Raw genomic sequence first — 20,844 nt, 5'->3', positions numbered from 1 at the left:
ACCGCCGCAGTCCTTGAGGTGTGGGTGCCCCCACAGTGCTGTTAGGGAGGGAGTTCCAGGATTTGGCCCAGTGACGGTGAAGGAACGGCGATATATTTCCCAGTCAGGATGGGGTGTGGCTCGGAGGGCAACTCCCAGGGGCTGGTGTTCTCCGTGCTCCTGCTGTCCTTGTCCTTCTCGCTGGGAGAGGTGGTGGGTTTGGGAGGTGCTGTCTCTCGGTGAGTTGCTGCAGTGCGTCCTGTAGATGGTCCACACTGCTGCTGCCGTGTGTCGGTGGTGGGGTGAGTTGGTGGCCAACTCCCAGGGGGTGGTGTTCCCTGCATCTGCTGCCCTTTGTCCTTCTGGGTGGGGGAGGTGGTGGGTTTGGGAGGTGCTGTCTGACGAGTCCTTCCTCCTGTACGCCTCTGAGACGTGATGAGGGTGGGGTAAACTTTTCTCGGGTTGACAAGCTGCGACTAGAGGGTATCGCAGGGATCGGTGCCTGACCAGCAGGTCACAGCCTCGATCATGGATTTGGCCAAGGGGACCAAATGTCGTCATTCCAAATTTACTGTGGATGTAAAGCTGGTTGCAGTTGTGAGCAGGGAAAATGTAAGAGGCTTCAGAGGGAAACGGACCAGCTGAGTTCGTGGGCAAAAGATGGAAAATAGAACACAGAACAGTACAGCACAGAACAGGCCCTTCGGCCCACAATGTTGTGCTGACAAGGCCATTCCCTCCTACCTATGGAAAAGATTTGTGGAGTCACACAGCACGGAACAGGCCCTTTGGCCAACTTGTCCCTGCCGACCACAATGTCGATGTTCCTGCGTTTGGCCCGTATCCCTCTGAACCTTTCCTAACCACCTGCCAATAATGTGGAAGAATGTGAAGTTATCCATTTTGGTGCATACAAGTTTGTTTTGTGCGTTGATATTCAGAGGGAGCTGGGTGTGCCTGTACGCAGGTCACTGAGAGCAGGTGATCAGGAAGGCAAGTGGTCTGTTGGCCTTTGTTACCAGAGGATTTGAGTGCAGGAGTGGTGATGTCTTCCTTCAGGCTGGGGCAAAGTCTGCAGATGCTGGAAATCCAAAATATAAACAGAGACTGCTGGAACCACTCAGAAGGTCGGGTCACATCGGTGGGGAAGAGTGTTGACCACATCAACACTCCAGGTCAAAGACCCTTAAGCTGCAGTGAAGGGAGGTGGAGACTGTGGTTGAGAAGGTACCAATTACTTTACAACCTGTCAGAGGGAACAAGACGATGCAGAGGCAAATTGAAGCAAGGGTACGGCCACAGTTGGGAATAAAGGGGGGGGGTTACCGAAAACTGTCCAGAGTTGAAGGTTGCATCGTGCCCAGTTGGAAGATGAAGTGCTGTTCCTCAAGGTTGGTTGGACATCGATGGAGCAATGTAAGAGATAGCTCAGAGTGGGGGTGGGATGGCGAATTAAAGAGGCAGGCAACAAGAAGCCCAGGGTCACTGCTGGACTGAACGGTGGCGCTCAGCAGAGTGACCACCCAGCCTGTGTTTGGTATCTCCAACGTAGAGGAGGCCACACTGTCAGCTCTGGCTGCCGTCGGCCGACGAAAGGGTGGTTTGGTTCCTGGGTGGTGGGAGGGGAGGGAAGGCAACGGGTCGTGTATCCCGCACAGTTGCACAGGGAAGGGATGTGGTTGGAGAGCTGGGAGAACAGAGGGAACGGTCCCTTTGGAATGCAGGAAGCTGGGGGGGGGGGAGTTTGGCGGCGGAATGCTGTTGAAGGTGGCGGTAGTTACGGAGGCTGATCCACTGAGTGACGAAGGAGATTGGGAGAAAGGTGAGCAGCGGGCAAGACGTCCTCAAGGAGAAGGTGAGAGCAGAATGAGACACCTCGACTGTGGTGGAGGGGAGGTCATGGTTAAGCAAAAAGGAAAATATCTTAAGGATGTGGATAGCCTTGACCTCAGAGCAGATCCAACAGGGAGACACAGCAGGTGCTGAAATCTGGAGCAGTAAGCAAAGTACTGGAGGAACTCAGCAGGTTGAGCAGCATCTGGGGAGGGTAATGGGCGATCAGCATTTTGGGTTGAAACCGATCCTCTGGACTGAAAGATAGAGGGGAGACAGTCAGTAAAAAGAGGCAGAGGGAAGGCTGGAGCAAGAGCTCGAAGTGATAGGTGGAAGATTGATAAGGACGGTGTAGAGGGAGCTTCACCCTGTGTCTGATCCCGGGAGTGTGCGATGGGACGGTGTGGAGGGAGCTTCACCCTGTGTCTGATCCCGGGAGTGTGCGATGGGACGGTGTGGAGGGAGCTTCACCCTGTGTCTGACCCTGGGAGTGTGTGATGGGACGGTGTGGAGGGAGCTTCACCCTGTGTCTGATCCCGGGAGTGTGCGATGGGACGGTGTGGAGGGAGCTTCACCCTGTGTCTGACCCTGGGAGTGTGTGATGGGACGGTGTGGAGGGAGCTTCACCCTGTGTCTGACCCTGGGAGTGTGCGATGGGACGGTGTGGAGGGAGATCTTCACTGGTTTACAACTTCCTTCCTGTTACACAGGGGAGAGGCGATAAATGGTGGGTTCGGACTGGTGCTCGACGGTTCCAAGGACGCTGAGGAGCGGGCAAGGATGATGCTGAACTGGGATGTGTCCAATGGGGTGAGTGACAGATGTGCAGACAGATGGGGTTAGTTAGATTGGCATCATGGTTGGCACAGACATGGTGGGACGAAGGGCCTGTTCCTGTGCTGTACCGTTGTGTGTTCGCTGTCACTGGGCAGCGCTCGTTGCCCTTCACTGGGTCTTCAGTGGGGGCTTGTTGGCGGAGCTGCCACAATGCAAGTTCTTTTTGTTGTTGCTGCAGGTGGCTCGTCGCTGCTGGTCGGGCAGTGCCGGGGCCTACCAGACGATCTGCAGGACCATGAGGGAGAACAGTGGGCTGAGCGTCACCCTCCCTCACAGGGTGGAGGATGAGGCCATGCTGGACAGAGCCCTGCGGAGGTAGACAGCGCGTCCACTCCCGAACTGATGGCTTCCGTAAACCAATCTCAACCAGTCTTGTCAAAACCCCACACCACAGAATGCCTGGCCTTGTTGGTTCATTATTTTCAACCAATCAATGTCATGAATTTCAATCATAAGGACCTAATAACTAGGGCCAGGACGGGACCCTTTGAACTTGCCCCATCATTGATTGAGATATTGGCTGATCTACCTCAGTCCCATTTCCCTGCCCAATCCCTACCCTCGATTCCCTCAATACCCAGAATCCTATCAATCTTGTTTTGAATGAACTCAGTGACTGAGACTCCACAGGCTTCTGGGGGAGAGGATTCCAACAGGTCACCATCCTCTGAGTGAAGAAATTTCTCCTCATCTCAGTCCTAAACAACCCACCCCTTATCTATCAACTGTGACCCTGGTCATACACTCCTCAGCCATGGGAAACACCCTCCCCACATCCAGGCTGTGGAGAATTTTCAGTGAGACTCCCCTCATTCTTCTAGACGCCAGAGGATACAGGCCCAGTCGACCCAACCTCTGATGAGGCACGTTTAGATGCAAGTGGTCTCAGGATAATGGGTCCGCCATCTGGGACCGAGATAAGGAGGAATTTCTTCAACCAGAGGGTGTGAGTCTTAGGAATTTTCTCCCTCAGAGAGCTGTGAATACTTGACACTGGGATAAGGGGAATTGGGGGTATGGTGGTTAGGCGGGAAAGTTCTTCAAGGTCAAACATCATCCACGATCCTGTTGAGTGACAGGGTGGACCTGAGGGGCCAAATGGACCACTTGTAGATCTCCTAATTCTTATGCTCCCATCATCAGTTCTTTCCCCCGGGTGATTCTGTCCCAGGTAACACTATCCCATTCGATCCTATCCTCTGACAAAAAGTCAGAGTGAGGTGAGAATGTGGTAGAGGTTAAGTTGTTCTTCAGTCACCTACTATCTCCTCCTCTCTTAGATAAAGTCACATAAATTGAAGAGAAGAAGAAGGAGAAAGTTTGTTAACAAGAATGTTAACTCCCTGAGGTCAAAAGATCACAAAAATCCGCAAATAAAAATCAACGATGTTACACCACCTGTTTCTGCGAGCAGCTATTCTTCGATCCTCCCCTCTGCATTATCAGGAGTAGTGTGGCTGCCGTGCTCTGGGGAATATTTCACTTCATCATAACTGGTTATAAAATCCTGTGTCAGTATTTATAATGTTAAATCTCCACAATTCAGTTTTATTTCAGGGTGTGGAGCCACATGAGACTGGTTCACGTCAGTGAGCTGGGGACCTGCTAGCCAGCCACCTCTGTGGCTAAGGAGATGGTGCAGCCGGGAGGGCTTCAGATTTTTGGATCATTGGGCTCTCCTCCAGGGCAGGTGGGACCTGCACAAACAGGATGGTTTGCTCCTGAACTGGAGGGGGACCAGTATCCTCATGGGAAGGTTTGCTGGTGCTGCTCGGAGGGGTTTAAACTAGAGTTGCAGGGGGGTGGGAACCAGAGTGGCAGGGCAGCAGGTGGAGGGGCTGTGGGGAAAGTAGATGCTAAGCAGAGAGAAATCGACAGGTTGATGAGCCTGGTGGGAGGAATGTCCTGAGATGGGTCTATTTCAATGCAGGGAGTATTGTAGGTGAGGCAGGTGAACTCAAGAGCGCGGATCAGCATGTAGAATTATGATGTCGTAGCCACGAGTGAGACCTGGTCGCAGGAGGGGCAGGACTGGCAGCTCAATGTTCTGGGGTTCCGTTGTTTCAGACATGATAGAGGGGGAGGTATTAAAGGGGGAGGGGTGACATTACTCAGCAGGGAAAATGTCACAGCAGTGCTCAGAGAGGACGTACTGGAGGGCTCGACTACCCAGGCAATTTGGGTGGAGTTGAGGAATAAAAAAGGGACGACCATGTTAATGGGACTATATTATAGACCTTCCGATGGTCAGCGGGATTTAGAGGAGGAACTTTGTAGAGAGATAGCAGACAGTTGCAGGAAATATAAAGTTGCGATAGTAGGTGATTTTAACTTTCCACATATTGATGGGACTCCCATACTGTTAAAGAACTGGTTGGGATTGAGTTTGTCAAATGTGTTCAGGAAAAAAAACGGAGGCTTCGTGGGCTTCACTTCGGAGCAGATAAGTTTTTCTTTTTATTAAGTTTGAAGTATAAGGCTTAGTTTTTAATAGGGTTAGAATTTACTAGGGTTAGTATTTTTTATTTTTTATAAGTGTTTTAAAAGTTTTTAGTGGTCGAGTGGGGGCTGGACTGCACAGGCGCGGCGCGGGCAGTTTAAAAAGCCAACCGCCTATAGAGCGGGCAGCGTCGGAGCGGGCAGCGGAGTGAGTGGGAGCAGAGTGTTCTGGGCTTTGGCTCAAAGGGCTTCGGTGAAAAGGGGTGAGGCAGGTGAGTAGCTGGTAGGTAGGCAAAGGTTACCTGTTATCTGTGATAAATATTTAAGTAGAATATCAGGAGGGGTAATAAGAGCAGCGGCCAGTGTGTGAGAGGCTCAGGGTAGGAGGGGAGCCTTGAGGCTTTGGCTCAAGAGGCTTTGGCGAGCAGAGGCTGAGGAAGAGCTAGCACCCTAAGAGGTAAGGCTGGTAAGTTCCTTTAAGCTAATTAAAATCGGATTGGGTAATAAAGGCAGCAGCTCGGGCAGTTGTGTGCTCCGAATACAGTATGTGGGAAGTCAGGGTCAGCACGCTTGTCCCTGATGACTACACCTGTAAAAGGTGCATCCAGCTGCAGCTCCTGGGGAACTGGAGCTGGAGCTGGATGAACTTCGGATCATTCGGGAGGTAGAGGCAGACATAGATAGGAGTTTCAGGGAGATAGTTACACCTAAAAGTCAGGAGGCAGGTAGCTGGGTGACTGTTAGGAAAGGGAAGGGGATTAGACAGAAGGAGCAGAGCACCCCTGTGGCCGTTCCATTCAACTATAAGTATACCGTTCTGGATACTGCTGGTGGGGACGACCTACCAGGGACAAGTTGTAGTGGTCGAGTCTCTGGCACCCGAGGTGGGACCCTCATCTCAGATAGGAGGGAGGGTAAAGAGGAGAGCAGTAGTGATAGGGGATTCAATAGTTAGGGGGGCAGATGGGAGATTCTGTGGGAGAGATCGAGAATCCCGGATGGTCTGTTGCCTCCCTGGTGCCAGGGTCCATGATATCTCAGATCGAGTTCTTGATATTCTCAGGAGGGAGGTTGAGCAGGCAGATGTCGTGGTCCATGTTGGGACCAATGACGTGGATAGGAAGGAGGAGGAGGTCCTGCAAAGAGAGTTTAGGGAATTAGGTGCAAAGTTGAAGGACAGGTCCTCCAAGGTTGCAATCTCAGGATTGCTACCAGTGCCACGTGCTAGTGAGGCTAGAAATAGGAGGATCATGCAGCTAAATACGTGGCTAAGGAGTTGGTGCAGGAGGGAGGGCTTCAGGTTTCTGGATAATTGGGCTTTGTTCCAGGGAAGGTGGGATCTGTTCCGAAGGGGCGGTTTACACCTGAACTGGAAGGGGACTAACATACTTGCGGGTAGGTTTGCCAGTGCTGCTCCAGGTGGGTTTAAACTAGATTTGCAGGGGGAGGGGAACCAGAGTGTTAGAGAAGAAAGTGAGGAGGAAAATGATCGTGTGAGGTCTGCAGGTATGGACAGAAATCAAAGGTTTGTACATGATAGAAATGTTCTCAGGTGCATCTATTTCAATGCAAGGAGTATTGTAGGTAAGGCGGATGAGTTTAGGGCGTGGATTGGCACGTGGGATTACGATGTTATTGCTATCAGTAAGACATGGTTGAAGGAGGGGCAGGACTGGCAGCTTAATGTTCCGGGCTTCCGTTGTTTCAGACGTGATAGAGGGGGAGGGATGAAAGGGGGAGGAGTGGCGTTACTGGTCAGGGAACAGATCACAGCCGTGCGTAGACAGGACAACCCAGAGGGCTCGTCTACAGAGGCCATATGGGTGGAGCTGAGGAACAGGAAAGGTGTGGCCACACTAATAGGGTTGTATTATAGACCGCCCAATAGTCAGAGAGAATTGGAGGAACAAATCTGTAGGGAGATAGCAGACCGATGTAAGAAACAGAAAGTTGTAATAGTCGGGGATTTTAACTTTCCACATATTGACTGGGACTCCCACACTGTGAAAGGGTTGGATGGCTTGGAATTTGTCAAATGTGTTCAGGAAAGTTTTCTAAATCAATATATAGAGATACCAATGAGAGAGAATGCAATACTTGATCTCCTATTAGAAAACCAGGCAGGTCAGGTGACAGAAGTATGTGTAGGTGAGCGTTTTGGGTCCAGTGACCATAATGCAATTAGTTTCAAGATAATTATGGATAAGGACAGGTCTGGTCCTCGAGTGGAGGTTCTAAATTGGAGAAAGGCCAATTTTGTGGAAATGAGAAAGGATCTAGGTAGGGTAGATTGGGATAAGTTATTTTCTGGCAAGGATGTGCTCAGTAAATGGAAAGCCTTCAAAGACGAAATTTTGAGAGTGCAGAGTTTGTATGTCCCTGTCAGGATTAAGGGCAAGGGTAACAAGCATAGGGAACCTTGGTTTTCAAGGGATATTGGTGAGCTGGTTAAGAAAAAGAGAGAGGTGTATAGCAGGTATAGACAACTAGGAACGGATGAGGTACTTGAAGAGCATAGGAAATGTAAGAAAATACTAAAAAAGGAAATCAGGAAGGCAAAAAGAAGACATGAGGCTGCTTTGGCAGATAATGTGAAGGTAAACCCAAAGGGTTTCTACAGGTATATTAAGAGCAAAAGGATAGTAAGAGACAGAATTGGTCCCCTAGAAGATCAGAGTGGTCGTCTATGTGTGGGGCCTCAGGAGATGGGGGAGGTCTTAAACAGTTTTTTTGCATCAGTATTTACTCAGGAAACTGGCATCGTGGATATGGAAGGAAGGGAAGCAAGCACTAGTGTCATGGAACATATAGAGATTAAAAAGGAGGAGGTACTTGATGCTTTACAGCGAATAAAGCTAGATAAATCCCCAGGGCCTGACAAGATATTTCCTCGGACCTTGAGAGAGACTAGTGTAGAAATTGCAGGGGCCCTGGCAGATATATTTCAAATGTCCTTAGCCACGGGTGCGGTGCCGGAGGACTGGAGGGTAGCTCATGTTGTTCCATTGTTTAAGAAAGGCTTGAAGAGTAAACCAGGTAATTACAGGCCAGTGAGCCTGACATCAGTAGTGGGTAAATTATTGGAAGGTGTTCTGAGAGAGAGGACATATAAGTATTTGGACAGCCAAGGGTTGATTAAGGATAGTCAGCATGGCTTTGTGTGTGGTAGATCGTGTTTAACGAATCTTGTGGAGTTTTTTGTGGAGGTCACTAAGAAAGTAGATGAAGGTAAGGCTGTGGATGTTGTCTACATGGACTTTAGTAAGGCCCTTGACAAGGTCCCACATGGGAGATTAGTTCAGAAGGTTCAGTCAATGGGTATCATGGAAAGGTTGTAAACTGGATTGGAATTTGGCTGAGTGGGAGAAGACAGAGAGTGGTTGTGGATGGTTGTTTCTCAGACTGGAGGCCTGTGACTAGCAGTGTGCCTCAGGGATCTGTGCTGGGGCCATTGTTGTTTGTTGTATATATCAATGATCTAGAAGATAAATGTGATAAATTGGATTAGTAAATTTGCGGATCACACTAAGATTGGAGGCGCAGTGGACAGCGAGGGAGGCTTTCAAAGCTTGCAGAGGGATCTGGACCAATTGGAAAAATGGTCCAGAAAATGGCAGATGGCATTTAATGCAGACAAGTGTGAGGTGTTGCATTTTGGAAGGACAAATCAAGGTAGGACATACACAGTAAATGGTCGGGCACTGAGGAGTGCGGAGGAACAAAGGGATCTGGGAGTTCAGATACAGAATTCCCTGAAAGTGGCGTCACAGGTAGACAGGGTTGTAAAAAAGGCTTTTGGCGTCCTGGCATTCATAAATCAAAGCATTGAGTATAGGAGTTGGAATGTTTTGGTGAGGTTGTATAAGTCATTGGTGAGACCAAATTTAGAATATTGTGTGCAGTTCTGGTCGCCAAACTACAGGAAGGATGTCAGTAAGATTGAAAGAGTGCAGAGGAGATTTACTAGAATGTTGCCGGGTCTTCAGGAGTTGAGTTACAGGGAAAGACTGAGCATGTTAGCACTTTATTCCTTGGAGCAGAGAAGATTGAGGGGAGATTTGATAGAGGTTTATAAAATGATGAGGGGCATAGACAGGGTAGATGCAAGTCGGCTCTTTCCACCTAGATTAGGAGAGATAAGTACGAGAGGACATGGCTTTAGGGTGAAAGGGGAAAGGTTTAGGGGGAACATTAGAGGGAACTTCTTCACTCAAAGAGTGGTGGGAATGTGGAACGGGCTGCCATCTGATGTGGTAAATGTGGGCTCGCTCTTAACTTTTAAGAGTAAGTTGGATAGATACATGGACGAGAGAGGTCTGGAGGGGTATGGACTGGGGGCAGGTAAATGGGACTAGCGGAATAATGTTTCGGCACAGACTAGAAGGGCCAAATGGCCTGTTTTCTGTGCTGTAGTTGTCTATGGTTCTATGGTTCTAAAGTTTCCTTGATCAGTATGTAGAGGTCCCAACTAGAGAGAATGTGATACTGGATCTCCCCCTTAGGGAATGAGACAGGGCAGGTGACAGAAGTGAGTGTAGGGGAACACTTTGGATCTAGTGATCATAATTCCATTAGTTTCAAGATAATTATGGAAAAGGACAGGACTGGTCCTTGGGTTAAGATTATGATCTGGAGGAAGGCCAATCTGAGATCTGAGGGGGAACTTCTTCACTCAGAGGGTGGTGCGAGTGTGGAGCGAGCTGCCAGCGGAAGTGGTGGATGCGGGTTCAATTGTAACATTTAAGAGAAGTTTGGATAGGTGCATGGATGGGAGGGGTTTGGAGGGATATGGTCTGGGTGCAGGGAGATGGGATTAGGCAGTAGATCAGGTCAGCATGGACTAGGTGGGTCAAAGGGCCTGTTTCTGTGCCGTAGTGCTCTATGACCTTGGTGAATCAAATGTTTAAGTGTGTAGTACACAGACCAATTTTCCCCAGGGGATGGGATGAGAGAGCAGACCCAGTCCTGCTGCGAAAGGTGTTGGTGTTAACAAGTTAATCATGGATGGTTCCACTAGAGAAACAAAGGACTGCAGATGCTGGAATCTAGATGGCAAACACTCTGATGCTGGAGGAACTCAGCAGGCCAGGCAGCACCCGTGGAGAAAAGCAGGCGGTCAACGTTTCGGGTCAGGACCCTTCTTCAGGACTGAAGATAGGAAAAGGGGAAGCCCAATATATAGGAGGGAAAAGCAGAGCAGTGATAGGTGGACAAAAGGGGGGAGGTGAGGTGGGCACAGGGTGGTGATAGGTAGATGCAGGTAAGAGATAGTGATCGGGAGGTGCGGGGGAGGAGGGGAGAGCAGATCCACCGGGGGATGGGTCACAGGTAAGGAGAGAGGAAAAAGAGATAGAGGCTAGGAAAGGGAAGAAGAGAAGAGGCCTGGTGAGGGGGGGAGGGTGTTGTGGGGAAGGGGGGTGTGGGTGGGAATTACCTAAAGTGGGAGAATTCAATGTTCGTGCCGTCAGGCTGCAAGGTTCCAAGACAGAAAATGAGGAGCTGTTCCTCCAGTTTGCGCTTGGAATTCTCCTGGTGGTGGAGGAGGCCGAGGACTGACGTATCAGTGACAGTGTGGGAGGGGGAGTTGAAGTGACCGGCGACGGGGAGACGCAGATCGCGGTTACGGACGGAGCGCAGGCGTTCTGCGAAACAATCTATTTGTCCCTGGCTGTTCCATTTGTTTGTATTTGGATTTATCCCGTGAATATCACATCCTTCATGGGCTAGCTGTAGGATATCACAAGTTTTTAACTGGGTAACCAGTTCTTCCTCAAGTACACCCATCACTCAGAAAATCCCGACGGTTTGGCATCTGATCACCAGGTGATTTTATCCTCATTCTCTCCCCATTTGCCAGGGCCCCAGTTCCCACGATCCCATCCCTCGTCATCAAATAAATAAACTTACAGCATGTTGGGTTATAAATAGAATTGATATCCAATACTCCAGAAAATATTCCCGCCCGACATCACCAAAGCCCTGAGCATGCCAAGTTATCGAGGTTTTACTGTGTCCCTTCCACAACTGCACAGATTAGTGAAACATCACACCTACACAAGTCACCTACACCTACACACTCTCCACTCTCGAGAAACTTAACACCACCCAGGACAGAGCAGCCGCTCATTCAGCACCCCACCCAGCCCCCTAAACACCCCCTCCCTCCACCACCAGCGCACAGGGGCCGCAGTGTGCACCGTCTACACAACGCACTGCAGTTACTCAGACAGGCTACTCTGACAGCACCTCCCAAACCCACCACCCCTCCCAGCGGGGGCAGGGGTACACCACCTCCTGCAGGTTTGGAATTGGAATTGGTTTATTATTGTCAATTGTACCGAGGTACAGTGAAAAACTTTGCTTTGCATGCCGTCCATGCAGATCAAGTCATTACATCAGTACATTGAGGTAGCACAAGGTAAAACAATACAGAATGCAGAATAAAGTGTAACAGCTACAGAGAAAGTGCAGAGCAGGCAGACAATAAGGCCATAACAAGTTGGATTGTGAGGTCAAGAGTCTTATCATATTAGGGAACAGTTCAATAGTCTTATAACAGCGGGATAGAAGCTGTCCTTGAGCCTGGTGGTACGTGCTTTCAGGATTTTGTATCTTCTGCCCAATGGGAGGGGGGAGAAGAGAGAATGTCCGGGGTGGGTGGGGTCTTTGATTATGTTGGCTGCTTTACCGAGGCAGCGAGAGGTGTAGACAGAGTCTATGGAGGGGAGGCTGGTTTCCATGATGTGCTGAGCTGTGTCCACAACTCTCTACAGTTTCTTGTGGTCACAGGCAGAGCAGTTGCCGTACCAAGCCGTGATGCATCCAAAGTTGTGGAGAAGGTGGGAGAGGGATGGACGGGAGAAAGGGTGAGGCTAAGGTAGCTGGGGAGTAAAGTTCTTTAGGTTCTTCGGGACTATTCGGTAAGTGGGACAGTTAATGTGTTGCAAATAGCAAGGCTGTCAGACATACCCGGTAGGTGAGGCTGTGCTAATGGAGGGAAGTAAACAGCAAGTATTCAGAGATAACTGGCCATTTCCAACATGCCAGCTATGATGCAGAGAAGGTGAGTCACAAAAAGTTGGAAAAATTTGATATCAAGTCTGGAAGATACAACATACGAGCTGCTGGAGGAACTCAGCTGGTCAGGCAGCATCTGTGGAGGGAAATAGACAGTCGACGCCTCGGGTCGTGACCCCCCTCTCCAAGTTATGGACCATCCTTATTTGGAAATATGTCACTGTTCCTTCACCGTCACTGGGTCTAAACCCTGGAGCTCCCTCCCCACCAGTGCCGTGGAAGCTCCTCTCACCAGAAGGACCTCAAGAAGGCGCAACAAACAATGTGCAGGAGGAACTCAACCGAAAGTGTGAGCGTTTCAGGTTCAAACCCTGCACTGGGGCAACTCACAACCAGCAGGGGCTGTCAGGGATGGACAATAAATGCTGGTGAATGAATAATAAGAAAATCAAAGCCCCTGTTCCAACAGACCTATGGGAGGAAACTGATATCGTTTTCCCCCAAGGCCAGCACGGCAGTGTAACGGTTAGTGTAGCGCTTTACAGCACCGGCAACACGGGTTCAATTCCCGCCGCTGTCTGTAAGGAGTTTGTATGTTCTCCCCGTGTCTGCGTGGGTTTCCTCCGGGTGCTCCGGTTTCGTACCACATTCCAAAGACGTACGGGTTAGGAAGTTGTGGGCGTGCCATGTTGGCGCTGGAAGCGTGGCGACACTTGCGGGCTGCCCCCAGCACACTCTACGCAGACGATGCATTTCACCGTGTGTTTCGATGTACGTGCGACTGATAAAGATCTTCTCTTAATCCAAAAGGAACTAAAACGTGGCAGGACAGTCAGTAATTTACTTGCCAGCTCTGAGTGTTCAAATCCTATCCTGGCTGGAGAAGTTGAAGTCGGGAACCAAAGTAGACAATGCTGGAAACACCCTCCCCTCCACCCCCCCCCCCCCCCACAGCTTTTCAAAGGGGTCGCTCTCTTTGTGAGATCCGGGTCCAATCTTCCATCTCCAGCTTACCACTCTGCATTGGACGGCGCTTTCCCCAGCAACCACAGGCGATGCCACACCTGCCCTCTCACCTCGTCCCTTCCCACCACCCAGGAACCCAAACACTCCTTCCAGGTGAAGCAGTGACTCACTTCCTCCAACCCAGTGTCCTGCATTGGGTGTTCACACTGTGCTCTCCTCTACACTGGAGAAACACACAGACTGGGTGACCGGTGTTACAATGAGGCCCAACAAGGAACAACACCTCATCCTAAGGTGCATTCTAGGACAAGTGGGAAGCCAGGGAAGAAATTGTAGGGACCCTTAGCAATGAGTGACGTCTCGGAAGACCGGAGGGTGGCTGATGTTGTGTCTTTATTTAAGGAGGGCAGCATGGACAGGCCAGGGAACTACAGACTGGTGACCCTAACACCAGTGGTGGTAAAATTACCGGAGGGGATTCTGAGGGACAGAATCTACCTGCATTGGAAAAGGCAAGCTCTAGTTAGGGACAGTCAGCATGCGTTTGTGTGTGGGAAATCGGGTCTCATGAATTTGATTGAGTTTTTTAATGAGGTGATCAAGGGGAATAATGAGGACAGGACCCTGGGGAGTGTTGTAGGACAGACAGATCTAGGGCTACAGGTACATAGTTCCTGAAAGTGGTGACATGGGTAGACAGGGTGGTGACGAAGGTGTTTGGCACGCTGGCTTTGATCAGTCAAGGCACTGAGTACAAGAGCTGGGACGTCATGTTACAGCTGTACAAGACATTGGTGAAACCATAGAACCATACAGCACAAAACAGGCCCTTCGGCCCACCGTGTCGTGCCGTCCATCAGACCACCCTCACACTACCTAACCCCTTCCTCCCGCATATCCCTCTATCTCACGTTCCTCCATGTGCCTATCCAACAAGCTCTTGAACCTGTTCAATGTATCTGCTTCCACCACCACCCCAGGCAGTGCATTCCATGCACCAACCACTCTCTGGGTGAAAAACCTCCCTCTGACATCTCCCCTGAACCTCCCACCCATAACCTTAAAGCCATGACCTCTCGTCTTGAGCATTGGTGCCCTGGGAAGGAGGCGCTGACTGTCTACTCTATCTATTCCTCTCAATATTTTATATACCTCTATCATGTCTCCTCTCATCCTCCTCCTTTCCAGTGAATAAAGCCCTAGCACCTTAAGCCTCTCCTCATATTCAATACTCTCCAATCCAGGCAGCATCCTGGTAAATCTCCTCTGCATCCTCTCCAATGCCTCCACATCCTTCCTATAATGACGCGACCAGAACTGAACACAGTACTCTAAGTGTGGCCTAACTAGAGTTTTGTAAAGCTGCATCATCACCTCGCGGCTCTTAAACTCAATCCCGCGACTTATGAAAGCCAACATCCCATTGGCCTTCTTAACTGCTCTTTCCACCTGTGAGGCAACTTTCAATGAACTGTGAATATGAACCCCCAGATCCCTCTGCTCCTCCACACTGCCAAGTACCTTGCCATTTACCCTGTACTCTGCCCTGGAGTTTGTCCTGCCAAAGTGTACCACCTCGCACTTCTCCGGATTGAACTCCATCTGCCACTTGTCAGCCCAGCTCTGCATCCTATCAATATCCCTCTGCAAGCTCCGACAGCCCTCCACACTATCCACAACACCGCCGATCTTAGTGTCGTCCGCAAACTTACTAACCCAGCCCTCCACCCCCTCATCTAAGTCATCTATAAATATCACAAAAAATCATCAAAAATATCAAAACCTGGAGAATTGTGCGTAGTTCTGGTCGCCCAGCTATGGGAAGGATGTGATTAAGCTGGAGAGGGGGCAGAAAAGGTTCATGAGGATGTTGCTGGGACTGGAGGGCTGGAGTTATAAGGAGAGTGTGGAGTGTAGGAAGCTGAGGGATGACTTTATAGAGGTCTATAAAATCACGAGGGGAATAGATAAGGTAAATGATACAGAAAGGAAGTTGTGGGCATGCTATGTTGGCGCTGGAAGAGTGGCAACACTTGCGGGCTGCCCCAACACAAAAAGGTGCATTTCGCTGTGTGTCTTAATGTATGTGTGACTAATAAATAAATTTCTTATCTTTTTCCCAGAGTAAAGGAGTCCAAAGCTAGAGGGCATGGGTTTAAGGTGAGAGAGGTAGATTTAAAGACAAGTTTTTCGGAGGGTGGTGGGTATATGGAACGAACTTCCAGGAAGTGGCAGAGGTGGGTACAATTACAGTGTTTAAAAGACAAGAGACACCTACGTTAGACTATTGTTTATTGACTACAGCTCTGCCTTCAATACAATAATCCCAAGTAAGCTTGTCACCAAACTCCAAGACCTGGGACTCAACACCTCCCTCTGTAACTGGATCCTTGACTTTCTAACAAACAGACCGCAATCAGTGAGGATAAGCAGCAATACCTCTGGCACGATTATTCTCAACACTGGTGCCCCACAAGGCTGCGTCCTCAGCCCTCTACTCCCTATACACTCACGACTGTGTGGCCAGATTCTGCTCTAACTCCATCTACAAGTTTACAGATGATACCACCATTGTAGGCTGTATCTCAAACAGTGATGAGTCGGGGTACAGGAAGGAGATAGAGAGCTTAGTGGAATGGTGTCATGACAACAACCTTTCCCTCAATGTCAACAAAACAAAAGAGCTGGTCATTGACTTCAGGAAAGGGGGCGGTGTACATGCACCTGTCTACATCAATGGTGCTGAGGTCGAGAGGGTTGAGAGCTTCAAGTTCCTGGGAGTGAACATCACCAACAGCCTGTCCTGGACAAATCACTTAGATGCCACGACCAAGAAAGCTCAACAGCGCCTCTACTTCCTCAGGAGGCTAAAGAAATTTGGTTTGTCCCCTTTGGCTCTCACCAACTTTTACTGATGCACCATAGAAAGCATCCTATCTGGATGTATCACGGCTTGGTACGGCAACTGCTCTGCCCAGGACCGCAAGAAACTGCAGAGAGTTGTGGACACAGCCCAGCGCATCACGGACACCAGCCTCCCCTCCTTGGACTGTCTTTACCTCTCGCTGCCTTGGTGAAGCAGCCGGCATAATCAAAGACCCCACCCACCCGGGTCATTCTCTCTTCTCCCCTCTTCCATCGGGTAGAAGATACCCCATGCCCTGAGGGCACGTACCACCAGACTTAAGGACAGCTTCTACCCCACTGTGATAAGACTATTGAATGGTTCCCTTATACAATGAGATGGACTCTGACTTCACGATCTACCTTGTTGTGACCTTGCACCTTATTGCACTGCACCTTCTCTGTAGCTGTGACACTTTACTCTGTACTGTTATTGCTTTTACCTGTACTACATCAATGCACTCTGTACTGACTCAATGTAACTGTACTGTGTAATGAATTGACCTGTACAATCGGTATGCAAGACAAGTTTTTCACTGTACCTCAGTACAAGTGACAATAATAAACGAATACCGATACCATGGATAGGAAAGGTTTGGCGGTCTATGGGCCAAAGTCAGCAACTGGAATGAGCTCAGGTAGACAACCTGGTCGACCTGGACAGGTGGGACCTGTTTCCTGCTGTATAACTCTGAGTCTATCTTCCCCCTGGCCTTCTGATTCATGTTGAATTTTCCACCTCTATAACTCAGTCTTTCTGTCGGTCTGAATCAGAACCAGTTATTTCTGCCTGCCATCATTCTGCCTCTGTTTTGTTTGTCTGGCCTGCTGACCATGTCACAGAACCGTTAACGACACGTTACACAGACAAAGAAGCTTAACCTGATGCTAACTGCTGCTCTAACTGCTCCATTAACCCATTTGATCTCTCCCTATCAAAGATACTCCCTTTGTTCTTGCAGCCACCTCAGAACCAGGATCAGGTTTATTATATGACGTGAACTGTGTTGTTTTGTGGGTGCAGTGCAAAGGCATAAAATTACTATAAATTACAAAATAAATAAATAGTGCAAAAAAAAGGAATAATGAGACATCTGGTTCAGAAATCTGATGGTGGAGGGGAAGAAGCTGTTCCTGAATCATTGAGCGTGGATCTTTAGGCTCCTGTACCTCCTCCCTGATGGCAGTAATGAGAAGAGGGCATGTCCCAGGTGGTGAGGGTCCTCAGTGATAGATGCTGCCTTCTTGAGGCACCACCTCTTGAAGATGTCCTCGATGGTGGGGAGGGTTGTGCCCGTGATGGAGCTGGCTGAGTCTACAACCCTCTGCAGCCTCTTGTGATCTGTGCATTGGGGCCTCCATACCAGGCAGTGATGCAACCAGTCACCGTGGTAAATGTGACGATCGACTCTGGAGACAGGCTGGAAACACTCGCCCCTGGTGCAGTGCAGAAGGGATGCAGTACTGTCTCTGTCAGTGGTAGTAACAGAGGAACTTCCCAATGACATGCGTTCATGAGGTGTAGGAATGGTGAGGGTGAACTAGTGTGCTGCAAGGTTCCCACAATAGAATTGCGATAATGACCAGATCCTGAGCCCTGGATCCAGTTGAAATTTTCCTGGTTTCCTTGTGTTAGGAACCCTGAAACCTTTAGTGACAACAATCATTTTGATTCCATTAGTTCTCCACTGTGCTCTTCATCTGCTGATGTTAGAATCCAGTCCAGGTTTTCCCATTGATGGCCACAATTAACTCTTAGTTGCTAATTAGAGTGGCACCTGTGTACAGTTAACCCCTGCTGGGTCAGAGCTTTGCCTCCCTGGGTCCTGGAGGGATCACAGTGGGGGTGATGGCAATGGAGAGTGGACAGGCAATAGAGTACTAGCTTTAATCTGCAGTGGACTGGAAGCTGAAAGGTTGGGATTGGTGTTGTGGTTAGAAACCCCTCCCTGACTGTGTTGTGTTCTGGGACCCAGACACTGGCCACTGGAACAACACAGTGAGCAGGACCATCCTGGGACTGAAAGGGTTACAGTTTGAGAGGATATTGCACAGACGTGTGTTCCCTGGGCAGACCATTAAGGGAGGTGTTGGTTTACTAAGGGGGTTAAAATGGCTAAAGGATTTGTAGTGGGAATGGAGAGGAGCTCTTGATTCTGTGGGTGTTTAGAAAGGTTTAGTCAGAATTGAGCTGCCCATTGACTTGGGAGTAAAGCTGAGATTTGGGGGGAACTTTCACCCGGAACCTACTGATCATCAGGAGCTTTCAAAACTGAGAGTGGTGGATCTCTGTTAAATGTTTATGTGAGTTGGATTGCACCTGGATAAACCCAATTGAGAATATTTATTATGGAGGGAGTGCAGTGGTGATTCGCCAGGCTGGTTGCAGGGACTGTGGGTTTGCTGAATCAGCAGAGTGAGGACACCGGGACTGTGTTCTCTGCAGTTTAGGTTAAAATGCCCTGAAATCATAGCAGGGAGCTGAAGTTTGAATGACCTGCTTCTCTGCTGTACACCAGGGTTCATTTATAGAACAATGATGGCACAACAGGGGTTAAACAATGCTGAAAACCTTGGGCCTGTGGGCAATGGGATTAAATCATCTCATTGGTATATATTCAAGATAGATCAATGAATACTTGGGTGTAAATAGGTCAGAGGAAGTGGGGAGGGCCTGTGGCAGTGGTTAGTTTGGCCATAATCTGATTTAATGTGAGAGGAAGACATGGTGATGTCCAGGTTTCCTTGAATACATTGAGCTCTGGTGAGACTGCATTTGGAATATTGTGCACCAGTGAGTTGTCCCTGCCAAACAGTGCAATAAAGATTCATTGGATTGATCCCAGGTATTGCAGAGAATCTTTGGAATTCTCTGTCAAGGGGGCTGTAGAGACTCGAGTCACTGGGTCTATTCAAGATCGTTGCAACACACAGAACACTGGAGGAACTTGGCAGGTCAGGCAGCATCTATGGAGGGAAGTAGACAGTCAATGTTTTGGGTTGAGACCCTTCATCTGGACTGGTGAAGGGTTCCTGGATGAACTGCCTAATTGGACCCAGAAGTAGCTTGGTGATAGGAGGCAGAGGGTAGTGGTAGAAGGATGCTTTTTAGAAATCTCCCTCAACAGTCGGGATCAGTGAACCTTGGTCTAGGTGAAAGGTCTCCACCTGAAATTATCGACTGTCCACTTCCCTCTACAGATGCTGCCTGACCTGCTGAGTTCCAGCTTTCCATGTGTTGCTGCAGATTCCAGCATCTGCAGTCTCTTGTGTCTCCATATTCAAGACGGCGATGGATAGATTTCTATGTGTTAAGGGAACCACAGAACATGTGAGTGCAGGAAGATGGCCTTGAGATAGAAGATTAGCTCTGTTGATGAATGGTGCAGCAGAGAGATGGTCCGAATGGCCTACTGCTTGTATCTCCTGCTGAATATCTGACGATGATTCTGTGTTTGGAGGCTGGGGTCATCAACAGCTCTTTGTGGAAGTTGTGTAGGGTGGGTCAGAGCCTGATTTTTATGATTGTAGGTGAAGAGGTTGAATGGTCATCTTGCTCTTGAGGGGTTTAATGGTAAATTGGCAGATGTACCAAGGTACAGTGAAAAACTTTTGCATGCCATCCATAAAGATTATTTCATTATAACAGTACGTCAAGGTAGTACAAGGTAAAAACAACAACAGAATGCAGAATAAAGCGTTACAGTTGCAGAGAAAGGCAGACAATAAGGTGCAAAGCCATAATGAGGTAGATTGTGAGGTCGAGTCCATCTTATTGTACCAGGGACTGTTCAACATTATAACAGCGGGATAGAAGCTGTCCTTGAGCCAGGTGGTACATGCTTTCAGGCTACGTTAGACTATTGTTTATTGACTACAGCTCTGCCTTCAATACAATAAGCCCAAGTAAGCTTGTCACCAAACTCCTAGATGTGGGACTCAACACCTCCCTCTGTAACTGGATCCTTGACTTTCTAACAAACAGACTGCAGTCAGTGAGGATAGGCAGCAATATCTCCAGCACGATTATTCTCAACACTGGTGCCCCACAAGGCTGTGTCCTCAGCCCTCTACTCTACTCCCTATACACTCATGACTGTGTGGCCAGATTCTGCTCTAACTCCATCTACAAGTTTGCAGATGATACCACCGTTGTAGGCCGTATCTCAAACAGCGATGAGTCGGGGTACAGGAAGGAGATAGAGAGCTTAGTGGAATGGTGTCATGACAACAACCTTTCCCTCAATGTCAACAAAACATTGCTGAATGTCAATGTCAGCAGGCACGGTAGTGTAACGCTACTACAGCGCCAGTGACCTGGGTTCAATTCCCGCCGCTGTCTGTGAGGAGTTTGTATGTTCTCCCCGTGTCTACGTGGGTTTCCTTCGGGTGCTCTGGTTTCCTCCCACATTCCAAAGACGTACAGGTTAGAAAGTGCCGGGCATGCTATGTTGGTGCCGGAAGCGTGGCGACACTTGCGGGCTGCCCCCAGAATACTCTACGCAAAAGATGCATTTCACTGTGTGTTTTGATGTACATGTGACTAATAGAGAAATCTTATCGAAAGAGCTGGTCATTAACTTCAGGAAAGGGGGCGGTGTACCTGAACCTGTCTACTTCAATGGTGCTGAGGTCGAGAGGGTTGAGAGCTTCAAGTCCCTGGGAGTGAACATCACCAATAGCCTGTCCTGGTAAAATCATGTAGAAGCCACAGCCAAGAAAGCTCACCAGTGCCTCTACTTCCTCAGGAGGCTAAAAAAATATGGTTTGTCCCCTTTGACTCTCACCAACTTTTACAGATGCACCATAGAAAGCATCCTATCTGGATGCATCATGGCTTGGGACGGCAACTGATCTGCCCCTGGACCA

At 49.1% G+C, this 20,844-nt stretch overlaps 1 protein-coding gene across 16 annotated transcripts in view; it reads left to right on the top strand.

Moving 5' to 3' along the window:
• The window catches only part of uroc1 (urocanate hydratase 1), a 135,332-nt gene that overhangs the window by 45,736 nt on the left and 68,752 nt on the right, over positions 1 to 20,844 (top strand). The window contains exons 19-20 of one of the 16 annotated variants that reach the window (XM_052017446.1): positions 2,523 to 2,622; positions 2,828 to 4,046. The exons of 14 other annotated variants lie outside the window; for them this stretch is intronic. In XM_052017446.1, coding sequence (XP_051873406.1) covers positions 2,523 to 2,622; positions 2,828 to 2,968 — 241 coding nt within the window. In that variant the 3' untranslated portion in view covers positions 2,969 to 4,046. Of the gene's footprint in view, positions 1 to 2,522; positions 2,623 to 2,827; positions 4,047 to 20,844 lie in introns of those variants that run through there. One more of the 16 variants, XM_052017454.1, reaches the window with a different exon arrangement.

The sequence above is a fragment of the Pristis pectinata genome, chromosome 6 (assembly GCF_009764475.1).
Source record: "Pristis pectinata isolate sPriPec2 chromosome 6, sPriPec2.1.pri, whole genome shotgun sequence".
Taxonomy (NCBI): domain Eukaryota; kingdom Metazoa; phylum Chordata; class Chondrichthyes; order Rhinopristiformes; family Pristidae; genus Pristis; species Pristis pectinata.
Note: the sequence above shows the minus strand (reverse complement) of the source record. Positions and strands in the feature narration are given on the sequence as shown.